Genomic DNA, 12,934 nt, shown 5'->3' with positions numbered 1-12,934 from the left:
TCCGCAGGTCCCTCCCAATTCTCCACCATTCTCCGGTTGGGGGGTTAGGGGGCGGAGTCTTGCCTCGCGTCCTGTTCCTTTAAGAGGCGTCGGCTCCTCCCCTTTCGGAATCGCGGTCTGACGCGGGATGACAGCAGCGAGTTCGGTATGTCTATGCAAATAAGCGCCTCCTGCGGGCCAATGGGGAGCGGAGGTGCCGGAACCGCGGACCAATAGGGCGGGGGCGCTGGGGCTCACCATATAAGGAGCGGCCTCGCCATAAAAGGAAACATTGTATCTCTTTATATGGGGGGAAGGGTCGGGGGATCCCTCCGCCGCCAGCGCGTGGTCCCGGCCCCCTCCACCCGCCGTCTCGGCCGCGGCCAGCAGCCCCTGCCCCCCGGGGGACGCTGACGGCCGCTGAGCGCGCCGCCCTAGCATACGGACAGGGGGCGCTGCGCGCGGCCTGGGGCAACCCGGGCCACAGGGGCAGGAAAGTGAGGGCCCAGGTCGGCCCGGGCGTGCAGGGGCCCCGGGTTCGCAGCGGCGGCCGCGGCAGGGATAGCGGCACCAGCAGCAGCAGCAGCAGGAGTGCCGGGTTTCGCCGGGAAGCCGATGGCGGCGGCGGCGGCGGCTCCGATCCCTCGTTGACTGTCCGTCCGCCCTCCTGCATTGAGCGCCATGTTACCGAGCCAAGCTGGGGCCGCGGCGGCTCTGGGCCGGGGCTCGGCCCTGGGGGGCAGCCTGAACCGGACCGCGACGGGGCGGCCGGGCGGAGGAGGCGGCGGCGGCGGGACTCGCGGGGCTAACGGGGGCCGGGTCCCCGGGAACGGCGCGGGGCTCGGGTCGGGCCGCCTGGAGCGGGAGGCTGCAGCGGCGGCGGCGACGACCCCGGCGCCCACCGCGGGGGCCCTCTACAGCGGCAGCGAGGGCGACTCGGAGTCGGGCGAGGAGGAGGAGCTGGGCGCGGAGCGGCGCGGCCTGAAGCGGAGCCTGAGCGAGATGGAGATGGTGGTCGGTGGGCCCGAAGCGTCGGCGGCCGCCGCCGGGGGCTACGGACCCGTGAGCGGCGCGGTGAGCGGGGCCAAGCCCGGCAAGAAGACCCGGGGCCGCGTGAAGATCAAGATGGAGTTCATCGACAACAAGCTGCGGCGCTACACGACCTTCAGCAAGAGGAAGACGGGCATCATGAAGAAGGTACGGAGCCGGCAGGCTGCCGGCCGCGGGGAGCCCCGAGGGGTGGGGACGCGCAGGGGGAGCCCTCAGGGAGGCAGCGCCGAGGCGGAGGTGAGAGGCGGCGAGTCTGCAGGAGGTGTGTGGGAGGGGAGGGCGCGAGGGGAGGGGCTGTCGGGGAAAAGTGGGGAGAGGGGAGATGCGCCGACGTCCGGAATTGAGGGAAAGGGCGCCGAGGTGGGAGTGACCGGCGCGAGAGAGGAAGAGGCCCTGGCCGAGTGAAGGGGCCGAGGAGCGGCGGCCCGCGTGTTGGGTGATGAGGCGCGGGAGCCTGTACGGGTCCGGTGCACCCTGGGGTTCCATGGAGGGCGCCAGGAAAGCGGGGAGCAGAAGAGCAGGTATGGAGGTGAGCAGGCTGGAGCCTGCGTGGGACGGCGGTGGGCACCACTGGAATGGTGCTAGCCGGGACGACAGGCGAGCGGAGGGACCAGGTAGGGGAGCGAGGCCGGAGGCTGGCTGCCCGCTGCCCTGTGCCTTGCACTGCATCCACAGGCAGGACTGGCCGCAGACCTGCCTGTCCTGGGGGACCAGTGGGGTTCCCAGCCTTCAGGAGAATCTGTGCGTGGAGTTTTGGGGGGGGGGGAATCTGAGAGGTTTGCACAGGGACCTAGAAATTTGCCAGTTACCCAGTGAAAAGTGGTGAGGAAAGGCGTCATTTTGGGGGGGTTGTGAAAGATATGGGAATGGATAGAAGCAGAGGAACTGGGAAAGAAAAAAAAAAAAACACTAGAACCTTGGGAACAGTGACTGGTGTTTTTGTCTGTCCCATATGGAAATCCAAACTGCTCCTAAGGTGGGTTGTGCAACTTTGTTGGGATGGTTGATAGCATCCCTGGGGGTCCCTTTCCTGGGCTCATGGCAAGGTATTTGTTGCTAATACAGCTCCCACCTGCCATCACCTTACATACTCTCATATTGGTGTCCCTTGTCACTTGATCATCAGTGGGGAGGCTGTGGGGAGGTGGTTCATGAAGGGAAACCCCCCTGCCTCCCTCCCTCCCATCCTTCTTCCTTCCCAAGTCAAAGAAAAGAGTAGCACAGTATGCTTGGGTAGAAAGAGAAGTTAGGGCATGGCAACAGGTTAAGGCCTCTGTGGTTCCTGGGCAGAGCTATGGGCAGTCTTAGGTGAGTGCTTATCACGGATGTCAGGTGTGCAGTCCAGTCTGGTAGGGGTCTCTCCTGCTCCCTGTGACTGTGGGGAAGGGGTGGGGGGTCTGTGAAGCTCCAGGCACCAGGCAGTGTTGGGGGGAGGCTGACTGCCTCTCCCCCTACCCCCTGCCGTGTCCCCTGAGGTTATATATTCCATCACTGGCGAGATGTGACTGTTTGCTGGGGGTGTCTGTGGGTCACTGGGGCTGCTCCTCAAAGGAAGAGGACCTGAGTCCTCTTGCTGCTTCAAGCTCACTTTCAGATATCATGATAGGACCCCCCCACACACACACTGCCAGTCACTCAAACAAAAGGTCGTTATGGGAGTGGGAAGTTGCGCTCACTGAGTAGTTTTCCCCTCTCCTACTTCCCAAGGAAGGTAGAAATCAACAGTTTTGCTGACCTGCCCATCTCCCTCCCCATCCCCCAGGCTTATGAGCTGTCCACGCTGACAGGGACACAGGTGCTGTTGCTGGTGGCCAGTGAGACAGGCCATGTGTATACCTTTGCCACCCGCAAACTGCAGCCCATGATCACCAGTGAGACCGGCAAGGCGCTGATTCAGACCTGCCTCAACTCGCCAGACTCGCCACCCCGCTCAGATCCCACCACGGACCAGAGAATGAGTGCCACTGGCTTTGAAGAGACAGATCTCACCTACCAGGTGTCGGAGTCTGACAGCAGTGGGGAGACCAAGGTGTGTTTGGATCGCCTGTGCGAGGGGAAGGAAGGGTAAGGGGGTCCCACTCCCTCCCCAGTCCAGGACTAGCGCACAGGGGCCCACCGCTGTGCAGAGGAATGGGTTAGTACCCCTCGTTCTAGGAGACAGGTGTCCATCCTCGCTTTCCTGACAGGAGGCCGGCCCCCTAGATAAGCGGGCGGCCTCCGTGCCCATATAAGGCCGGCTCGGGCTCCACGCCGGCCTCCCGCCCTCAGCCCGCCTGCCTGGCAGGGCCTTTGCATTCCTCCCGCCAGCTGTCTCCCCGCTGGGGGCGGGGGTGTAGTTTAGCCCAGCCCTCCTGGCAGGCTGGGTCGCTAGGGAGTAGGAAGGGAGCCCTCCGGGTCCCAGGGTCCTGGGAAGCCGGCCGGCTGGCTGACTAGGCTGGGGGACTACCTTGCTAGTCCCTTCAGGATTCGGCCAGGGCAGTCAGGGAGTGCATTTGCTTGCTGCTGGGGGTGCCGGCCCTGGTTACGCCTCCCCCTTCCTTTTCCCGGTAAGGAGAGGGGGCGGGGCTTCCTCCCTTGCTGTCTGGGGAGCTCCTCCTTCTGGGTGGCCCTTAACTAACTGACTAATGGGAGGAAGCGGCAGTGTTTGCCTTAGCAACGCCTCGGCCAATCAGAGGCTTTGAGCCCAGCTGCTTCGCAAACATCCCGCGCTGACCCACCCCCAGCTTTTGAGCCCCCTGATTGACTCAGTTCTCATGTGGGCTTGGTGGCTTGGTTCTCGGCTCATGTCTTCTTCCTTCCCCTTCTAAGAACAAAGCCTTCCTGAGGGGGGAGTGGACATCCTGGGCTCCCCACCTCTCTTCGTCTATATCACGCCCGTAATCATTTTCAAACCAGTCAAGCAGTAGGGCTCAGCAATTCAGGAAATTTTGCTGGGTAAGTTCCATTGGTAGTTTAAATCATGAGTGTTTGGCTAAGCCCCCAAGGTCTCCCCCAGAATTCTCAGTCCCCATGTCACATGCCTGGCAAATCAGAGCTGGAGGAACCCTTTTAAAGAGTGCAGAGTTGTCCAGGCCCCCTCATGTTTATACAAGAGGAAAACAGGCTTATAAAAAGAAAGCAGTGGTCTCAGGACCACACAGATGGTCAGTGCCGGAGCTGGGTGGGAATGGATGCTGAGTGTCCTGGCCGCTCAGCCAGTGTGAGAACCACTCCATCCGGGCAGAGAGCTCAGAGAATTACGATCATGAGAACAACAGGTACTTATTTTGGTCTCGTTATGTGCCAGGGACTGTTCCGTGTGTGCACTAGGTATGTTAACTAGTTTAATCTCCACAGCAACCTATGGGGTAGGTATTACCTTCCTTTTAGAGTTAGGAAACTCCCTAAGCAGCAGGGAGATGGTGGAGCGGGGATTGAACCCAAGCACTTTTGGTTTCAGTCTGGGCTCTCAGTCCATGCAGAACTTCTGCAGGGGCGGGGTCTGGCAGAGGCTCACGGCTCCATCTTTACTCTGGGTATAGGACACACTGAAGCCGGTGTTCACGGTCACCAACCTGCCGGGCACCACCTCCACCATCCAAACAGCACCCAGCACCTCTACCACCATGCAAGTCAGCAGCGGCCCCTCCTTCCCCATCACCAACTACCTGGCACCAGTGTCTGCTAGCGTCAGCCCCAGTGCTGTCAGCAGTGCCAACGGGACTGTGCTGAAGAGCACGGGCAGCGGCCCTGTCTCCTCTGGGGGCCTTATGCAGCTGCCCACTAGCTTCACCCTCATGCCTGGTGAGTCACAGAGAGAGATTTGTCCTCCCTGGGGTAAATGGAGCATGCTAAGAGCAGGTTCAGGGCTGGCACCGGGAGAACCTCTTTTCCTGTATCAGAAAAAAGGATGAACAGGGGGCCCGAGTCCAAGAGAAGCCTCTGTGACCTGTTGCAGCTATGCTCCTGCCCACCGCGACCCCTGCTGTCCCATCAGCTGAGTACACTCTGGCCTCATCAGGCTAGCCCAGCCCTGGTCATCCACTGCCAGGGGGATGGTAGACATTCCCCCGCTTGCCTACTGTGACTGTAGGGCAGGCCATGTCCTTAATGGGTCAATACCAACCAAAGAAGGTAAAGGCAAGGCCAGGGGTGGGAGGAGTAGGGTAGGGCAAGAGCATAGCATGGAGCCCCTGGAGAGGAGATTCCTCTTGGACTCCTGGGAAAGAAAGCAATGGGAATCGGGGACTAGTGTGCCAGATCCTAGGACTGGGGTGTTTGGGGGTACTTGGTGCAGGTGGCGACTGGGTGGGACAGAGCACACAAGTAAGATTCTGTGTCTCGTAGGTGGGGCAGTGGCCCAGCAGGTCCCAGTGCAGGCCATTCAGGTGCACCAGGCCCCACAGCAAGCGTCTCCCTCTCGCGACAGCAGCACAGACCTCACGCAGACCTCCTCCAGCGGGACAGGTATAGCTCACAACCCCATCACCCTCCCCGCCCTGCCTGCCCCCTGTGAGGCGTAGCAGTAGCTGCCCAGCAGTATCCTGTCAGCGAATGCCTTAGCAGCTGAAACTGAGGCTTTGAGCCCGAGTGTTGTGGGGAAAGTCAGGTGAGGATGGCTGGGGCTGTGGATTGCAGGAGGAAATTAGAGACGGTTGAAGCTGCCTCCTCCTCCTCATTCAGATGAGGGCCTGGTGGCCTAGAAAGGAGAAGTTACTTGTCTAAAGACACAACATTTGTTTAATCGCAAGGAAGGACTTGGGCAGCAGGTGTCTGCCTGTAGGAGGGGCCGAGGGGTTTGAGCAGCCATGAAATCCCCCTCTGGTGTCTAGTCGCTTCAGAAACGGAGACACTCTCCAGGTTATTAAGTTCTTGTTGTTTACAACTTTGTTGCACAAAGAGTGCTCTGTGGACCCTGAGTACCACCACTGCCGGGGCACTTCTTGGACAGGCAGAATCTTAAGCTTCACCCCAAGGCTACTGACTCAGAATCCGCATTTTAACAAGACTCCCAGGTAACTGGATGCCCGTTAGCACTTGAGACGTGCTGCTTTAAAATTTGTGAGCTGCACTTTTAGGAAGAGGGAAGAGGAAGAGAACCAATAAAAAATGGATCCACAGAGTTCCCTAAGACGCCCCATACTTCCTGACAGTAGCTTGGTCATAAGAATACTCTTTGTTGCTGTTGTAAACGTTTCTTTTCAAAAACTTTTTAAAAGTTTATTTCCATTTTTTAGTTGAAAGGTAGAGAGATAGGAAAACTGAGACACAGAGAGATCTGCTGTCTGCAGGTTCAGCTTCCAAATGCCCACAATAGCCGGGGCTTTGTCAAGACCCAGGTCTCCCATGTGGGTGGCAGAGACCCAAGTACTTGAGTTATTATCTGCTACCGCCCAGGATATGCACTGGCAGGAAACTGGGTTGGAAGCGGAGCTGGAACTCAAACCCAGGCGCTCAGCTATGGGATGTAGGCATCTCAAGCAGCGTACTAACTGCTGTGTCAGATGCTTGCCCCGGTCATTGTAATCTGTGTTTTTCCTAAGACCTCAGGTCTTAGAGAATCCAGCAGATAGGCAAATAATGTGATGCAGGAGGATACAATTAAAGGCTGGCGCTGTTGCATTCAAGAAAGAATTGGCTTTTCTTAGTTGATGGAATGGAGAAAAGGAGCGGTCTGGGAGCAGGCAGGAGGACTCTGGAGGCCTGGAATCCCTGGGGTGGGCTGGGGGCAGTCAGTCGAGGAGCGGGCCCTGACGTGTGTCTGTGTTTGCCAGTGACGTTGCCCGCCACCATCATGACACCGTCTGTCCCCACAACCGTGGGCGGCCACATGATGTATCCTAGCCCCCACGCAGTGATGTACGCCCCCACCTCGGGCCTGGCTGACGGCAGCCTCACCGTGCTCAATGCCTTCTCCCAGGCACCATCCACCATGCAGGTGTCCCACAGCCAGGTCCAAGAGCAAGGTGAGTAGAGGCGCAGGGTGAGGCAGGAGGATCATTTCCTCCCTTATACTCCACACCACCCCCTTCTTCCCCTCCCTGCCACTGAGATGCACCCACTCACACACACAGACGTGCACACTCGGATGCTCACACATGTCCTGTGTAAACCATGCTAACTCGGGTGCTCACGCATGTCCTGTGCAAACTACACACACACACGGGTGCTCACGTATATCCTGTGCAAACCACACACACACTCATGTACACACATACATGCACACTCGGGTGCTCACATGTGTCCTGTGCAAACCACACACACACATGCTCACACACACACACACTCAGGTGCTCACACATGTCCTATGCAAATCACACATGTGCATGCACACACACATTTGGTGCTCACGCATGTCCTGTGCAAACCACACACACATGGACACACACACACATACTAGGGTGCTCACGTGTGTCTTGTGCAAACCACACAGACACATGCACACTTGGATGCTCATGGATGCAAACCACACACATGCACACTCGAGTACTCATGCATGTCCTGCAAACCACACATACTCACACACACACACATTTGGGTTCTCACATGTGTCCTGTGCAAGCCATACACATACACACACACATATACATACACTCAGGTGCTCACGAGTGTTCTGTGCAAGCCATAGACACACAGGTGCGCATGCACACACACACACACACACATTGTCCCATCCTTGTCTGTCCACTGGGACACTCACAGCCATACATACCCTGGGACGCACTGGGTCACTCACCCCGGGCAGCTCAGTCTCAGGCTCAGCACCTGTCGTGACTCCTCCAGTATCTGGAGATTCCTTGTGAGCACGCAGTCTGAATGTCCCCTGTGGTTGTCCCATGCAGGTGGTGTGCCCCAGGTGTTCCTGACAGCACCCTCTGGGACAGTGCAGATCCCTGTCTCTGCAGTTCAGCTTCACCAGGTAGGCGGGGGCGCCTCTCTTCTATCCCAGACAACTATTTCATGTCCCCTGGGGGGAGGGGGCAGCGGGGAGGCGGGTGGTTAGCACCTAGGCAAAGCCAGAACCCTTGGGCTGGGACCCCATTTGTTTCTGTCTGGTCAGGCTAAGCAGGGAGAAAGAAGCCTGCGCTGGCTGGTCGGGGCCCTGCCCCCCGGCCTCACACCCCTGTTCCCTCCAGATGGCTGTGATAGGGCAGCAGGCCGGGAGCAGCAGCAACCTCACCGAGCTACAGGTGGTCAACCTGGACGCCACCCACAGCACCAAGAGTGAATGATCCGCCCTGCCGCCCTGGACAGCTGGCCGAGGGACGGCACCACTTATTTATTGTTGCCTTTTCACGTTTTCTTTACACACACGTTGACGGGCCGCGGGAGGGAGGCGGGGAGGAGGCGCGGGCAGCCACAGGACTACGCCCTCTCGCTCCAGCCAAAGAAATGGGCCTGCCTGCCCTCCCCCCCGCCCCGTCCCCCCTCACCCACTCCTCCTCCGGCGCCGCCTCCCGTGTCTGGGGACAGGACGGTGGAGCTGTCCTCCCTCGGCGGTTTCTCCCTCGCCAGCTTGGCTCGGTGTTTGCCATGAGTATTAGCTTCCCCGACGGGACGGGGCCCCACTCCCTGCTCGCAGGCCTTCTGTGGGACTGGGCACCGTGTCTTCCCCGGAGGGCACAGTCGGGGCCCTCTCTCCAGCCTCTCTGCTGACCCCAGGTCAGCGCCGTGTCTGCCACAGGCTGGGTGAAACCCTGCTGCCGCCCCTCAGGGAGCCAGCTGGGGAGACGGGGTGGGGGGCATCTTCCTTCCCGCGTGCGGCCCTCTGCCCCTTGGGATCCTGAGTAGCTGGGCCCACGCACAGGGCAGGATCCTGGGGCCACCTGCCCTACCTGGCCGCTGCCCGTGGATCTCCAGGGCTCCTCCCCTCTCCTCCAGCTGCTTTACTTAAAGTTGATTTTGAACTTTTTATTTGAGGAGACGAAGTGAAAACAAATCTATAAATATATATTTTTAAAATATTTAACTTTTTTTTATGGCGTTTTTCTCGTCCCCCCTCCTTGCCCAAACTCCCCTTCCCTGGGGAGCCCTGGGGCTCCCCAGAACTGGCTGGGCCCCTGGGGACAGAGCCACCCCATGAGCTTGGGGTCTGCCAGTGTTGGGGGGGAGATGCTGGGACTGCCCGGCCCTGGGTTGTTTCCAGGAGAAAGCCGGGGAGGGGCCTTCAGGCCATGCCCCAACGGGGTGGGGAGGGTCACCCACAGCTCTGGGCCTCTTTTTGCCCTTGAGGGCTGTTGCTAGGGAGAGGGAAGAGGGAGACCAAATGTGGGGGTGTGGGTGGGAGGGCGTCAGGCAGAGGCAACTGACTTCATTTGTGCCACACGCATGGGCATTGCAGCCTTGTGCTCCCCCAGGCCTGCAGCTGCCTGGGGCCCAAGTTGCAGTGAGCAGGGTGGGGTCTGGGAGGGGGTGAGAGGCAGGAATGGGGGTCAGGAGAAGTGGGAGCAGCTCTGGGGCTGAGAGCAGCGATAGGGGAGCCAGGAACCGGCAGCTCTCCCAGGGAGTGAGCAGCTACTGTAACTTTTTTAAATTAAGACAAAAAAAAAAAAGCCTTGAAGAAAATGACTTTATTTTTCTAAGTGTAACCTCAGTATTTATGTAATTTGTACAGGGGCCATGCCCCACCCCCCTCTGCCCCCTTTGGGGTGGACCTTAAGGGTGGGCCAGCATAGGGGGAGGGTCCTTTACCCTGTGTCAGAGCCTACCTTCACCACCTGTATCCGAAAGGAAGCTTTTTTCAGACAGGGCAGCAGCTGGGGTGCTGTTCTGGAGCCCCAGGACTGCCTTCAGTAGGAACAAGCCTGCTTCTGTGATTGGGTGAAGGGCTGGGGGAAGATTTTGCGCACAGCCTCGTTGTCAAGGGGATGATTTGCCAATGTGTCGGAGAGCCCCCTAAACCCCTAAACCCCCATTGCTGTCTTGCCCTAATTTGGGGTGCCAAGATGGAAGTCACCTCTCTGGGCTTTCTCCTGGAGATAGCTGGGGCTAATGGGTGGCTTTCTTGGCCGGGGCATGGCAAATCAGGGGCCAGAGAGCTGGGGGAGCTTGGGACTCAGGTCTGTAACTGCCCAGCCCCTTTGCTCTGCTCTTGTTTCACTCCACCGCCACTCACTCACTCCCCACTCCCCCGCCCCGGGGAGGAGAGGCCATGAATGAATTCTTCCTCTCCTTCCCACAAAAGACAGACCCAGTGAGTGAACCAGGCAAAGTGCTTATAATGTGTGTCGTGTGAGCGTGGCCTTGGGAGAACATGCGTGTGTCGGGATGAGGTGGCATTTATACGTGCAACGACCCTTGGTGTGTCCCTTCCTCGGTGGCTCTGGGGTATGTGTGTGTGCGTGCCTGAGTGGATGTGTGTGTGTGTGTGTGTACGTGGGGTGTGTATGTCAGTGGTTTCTACTTCCCCTGGGATGCTGACCCAGGAATAGTGGACGTGGTCACAGTCCTATGTACAGAGCTTTCTTTTGTATTAAAAAAAATACTCTTTCAATAAATGTATCATTTTTGTGCACAGACTGTGGGGTCTTTGGCTGTTTTTCTAAATATGGAGGGAGGGAGGGTAGGGAAGCAAACCCCAACACATTACTGCTACTGGGTGCCTTGGGCTGTTGTGATTGAATGCAAGGAACACTTTGAGGGGCTGGAGGGCTTTCTTCCCACGCTTGGCTTTGCTACGTGCTTAGGTTAGCGGAGCGATTATAACGAATAGGAAAAGTGTCAACAACTAACCTAAAGCATGCCTGAAGGGGCTGGGAAACTCGGGGACCCGCGCCCCACTACAGTCTTGGGGCTGGAGGGCGGGTCGCTCAGGTTTCAGAGTGGAATCTGCGATGGGAGATGGAGGGTCAGGAAAGACATCAGGGACACTTGACAGCTATCTGCAGAGAGAACGAGGAGACCCGATCCCCGGGCTGTGCCCACGCTTTCCACGCAGCCGCCCGCGGCCAGCACGCATGCTCCGCTCGCGCGCCGTTCCGCCGCGCTGGGCGTGGGCCGCCGGGGGACCCGTAGCTGCCCGGCCGCGCGTGCGCTCGCGGCGTGACCCGGAAGGGAGCGGCTGAGGAGGCGGGGCCAGCGCGGCGGGACTGGCTGCTGGGTCCCAGCGAGGGCCGAGCCGGGCGGTGGGAGGTGAGAGGAGAGTTCTGCGCGGACGCGGTCCCTCTCCCGATCCCTCCCCGGTCCCTTAGCCACTCTCCGTGGAGCTGAGGAAAGGAACTGGGCTTTGCCCTCTGAGATTCGCTGGGTCCTGTCAGCCTCCTCGGGCCGCACCTCCCCATCCTCACCTGCCCTCCAGACCCTTTCCCTGGTCCGGTCGGGTCCGTACCGGCCTCCTGCACTGCCTAGCTGGTCTGCAGGCTTGGGCTCCAGGTCTAGACCCCCTTCCCCGCCCCCCTATAGGCCTATAGAATCATTTGACTTCGCCTTCGCTAGTCACGTGCCTGTTGCCACATCCCTGGTTACCTCTCAGCGGAGGGGGCCCCTGCCCCCATGAGGTCCACATCCTTCGTTTCTCCTCCCCCTCACTTAGTAAGTTGAGAGTCACGTTAGGACTGGAGTCTGTACTGTAGCGCCTCACCCCCTGCCTTCAGCCCCATGACCCTAGATCGTTACCATACATAAAGCGTAGGTAGAGGTGGGACCTAGTCTTTTTCTTCTGTAATTTTACCCAGTTCCTGGGCCTCTCCCCTTTTTACAAGGCTGTCACCGTTTTCCCCATCTGGTCATCTGCCCCTCCATCCCAGTCCCTTTTCATCCGTGTTTTCCAAGTCTGCTGTGGCCCACCTCTTTATCCGCATGTTCCCTGGCGTGTGCGCTGCGTGCTTGCCCCCACCTGGTCCCGTGTTTCTGCACATCCTGGCTCCGGCCCCACTGTCCTTCCTGTTCACCCACGTCACCCTTCCAAGCTAGATCTGTGCTCCTCAGCTACCAGGCTCTGCTGTGCAGACCGTCCTGCTCGACTTCCGCTCTGGGTATTGTTACTTACCTGCATTCTCCTTCTCTTTGAGATCTCAGTGTGTTCAGATGCTCACATGTATCCCATCCTGTTTGTCATCTTCCTGGCCCCTGAATTCCTTCGTAAAGCCTGTCTGTCACAGCCCACCCCGTGTTCCAGGAGTCTGCCTCCCTCTCTGTGGTCTTCCCTAGTCCCACACGGCATTATCTTTCTCCTGTTGTATCCTAGGAGGTCACGATGGTGGGGGAACGATGTGCTGAGGACCTCATGGTGCCCTTGGGGCCCCGGCTGCAGGCGTATCCCGAAGAACTCATTCGACAGCGGCCCGGGCATGATGGGCACCCTGAATACCTGATCCGCTGGAATGTCCTCAGGCGTGGGGAGGTGGGCAGAGTGGGTGTGGAGGAAGGCAAGGCGGAGCACATCCTCATGTGGCTGTCAGCTCCTGAGGTCTACGCCAGCTGTCCCAGGCTGTTAGGTGAGCAGGCACGAGCCAAGGGACCCCAGAACGAACCAGCAGGGGGTTCAGGAAGCTTTCCCCGAGATCCAGGAGGCCTGGACGAAGTGGCAATGGGAGAGATGGAGGCTGACGTGAGGGCGCTGGTACGCAGGGCTGCCAGGCAGCTGGCAGAAGGCGGGACCTCAAACCTGCCAGCTGCCGTGCTGCACACCATCCACGTGCTCAGTGCCTATGCCAGCATCGGGCCCCTCACCAAGGTCTTCAGGGAGACGGGAGCCCTGGACCTGCTCATGCACATGTTGTGCAACCCCGAGCCTCAGATCCGGCGGAGCGCGGGCAAGATGCTGCAGGCTCTGGCAGCCCACGATGCCGGTAAGAGACAGTGTTGGAAAGAATGGGGCCACGTGGCATAGGAACAGAAAGAACAGTGGTTTCCCAACTCTGTAAGAACACGTAGCTCTTGGTTAATACCAATTCAGTGCAAAGGAAAAGTAGTACATTAACAGTGT

General features: G+C 59.0%; 2 protein-coding genes across 22 annotated transcripts in view; both read left to right on the top strand.

Annotated features, from left to right (window-relative positions):
* Nucleotides 1-288: 288 nt before the first annotated feature.
* Nucleotides 289-8,972, top strand: SRF (serum response factor). The gene is made up of 7 exons (XM_051854730.3): nucleotides 289-1,176; nucleotides 2,792-3,058; nucleotides 4,551-4,812; nucleotides 5,356-5,475; nucleotides 6,783-6,974; nucleotides 7,851-7,927; nucleotides 8,145-8,972. The coding sequence occupies exons 1-7, from the start codon at nucleotides 661-663 to the stop codon at nucleotides 8,238-8,240; spliced, it is 1,530 nt and encodes a 509-aa protein (XP_051710690.1). The 5' UTR covers nucleotides 289-660; the 3' UTR covers nucleotides 8,241-8,972.
* A 2,043-nt stretch (nucleotides 8,973-11,015) lies between these two features.
* CUL9 (cullin 9) overlaps nucleotides 11,016-12,934 on the top strand; it is a 40,545-nt gene continuing 38,626 nt past the window's right edge. For 19 of the 21 annotated variants that reach the window (XR_016234589.1, XR_016234594.1, XR_016234591.1 and 16 more), the window contains exons 1-2: nucleotides 11,415-11,538; nucleotides 12,194-12,797. Coding sequence is in view for 8 of the 21 variants with exons in the window: in XM_051854721.3 (XP_051710681.2) it covers nucleotides 11,500-11,538; nucleotides 12,194-12,797 (643 nt within the window). In the remaining 13 variants the exon portion in view is untranslated. Of the gene's footprint in view, nucleotides 11,140-11,414; nucleotides 11,539-12,193; nucleotides 12,798-12,934 lie in introns of those variants that run through there. The other 2 variants (XR_016234595.1, XM_017345139.4) reach the window with 1 other exon arrangement.

This window comes from Oryctolagus cuniculus, chromosome 5, assembly GCF_051225735.1.
Source record: "Oryctolagus cuniculus isolate XC-2025 breed Fujian yellow rabbit chromosome 5, ASM5122573v1, whole genome shotgun sequence".
Taxonomy (NCBI): Eukaryota; Metazoa; Chordata; class Mammalia; order Lagomorpha; family Leporidae; genus Oryctolagus; species Oryctolagus cuniculus.
This window is presented reverse-complemented; position numbering and strand designations above follow the sequence as displayed.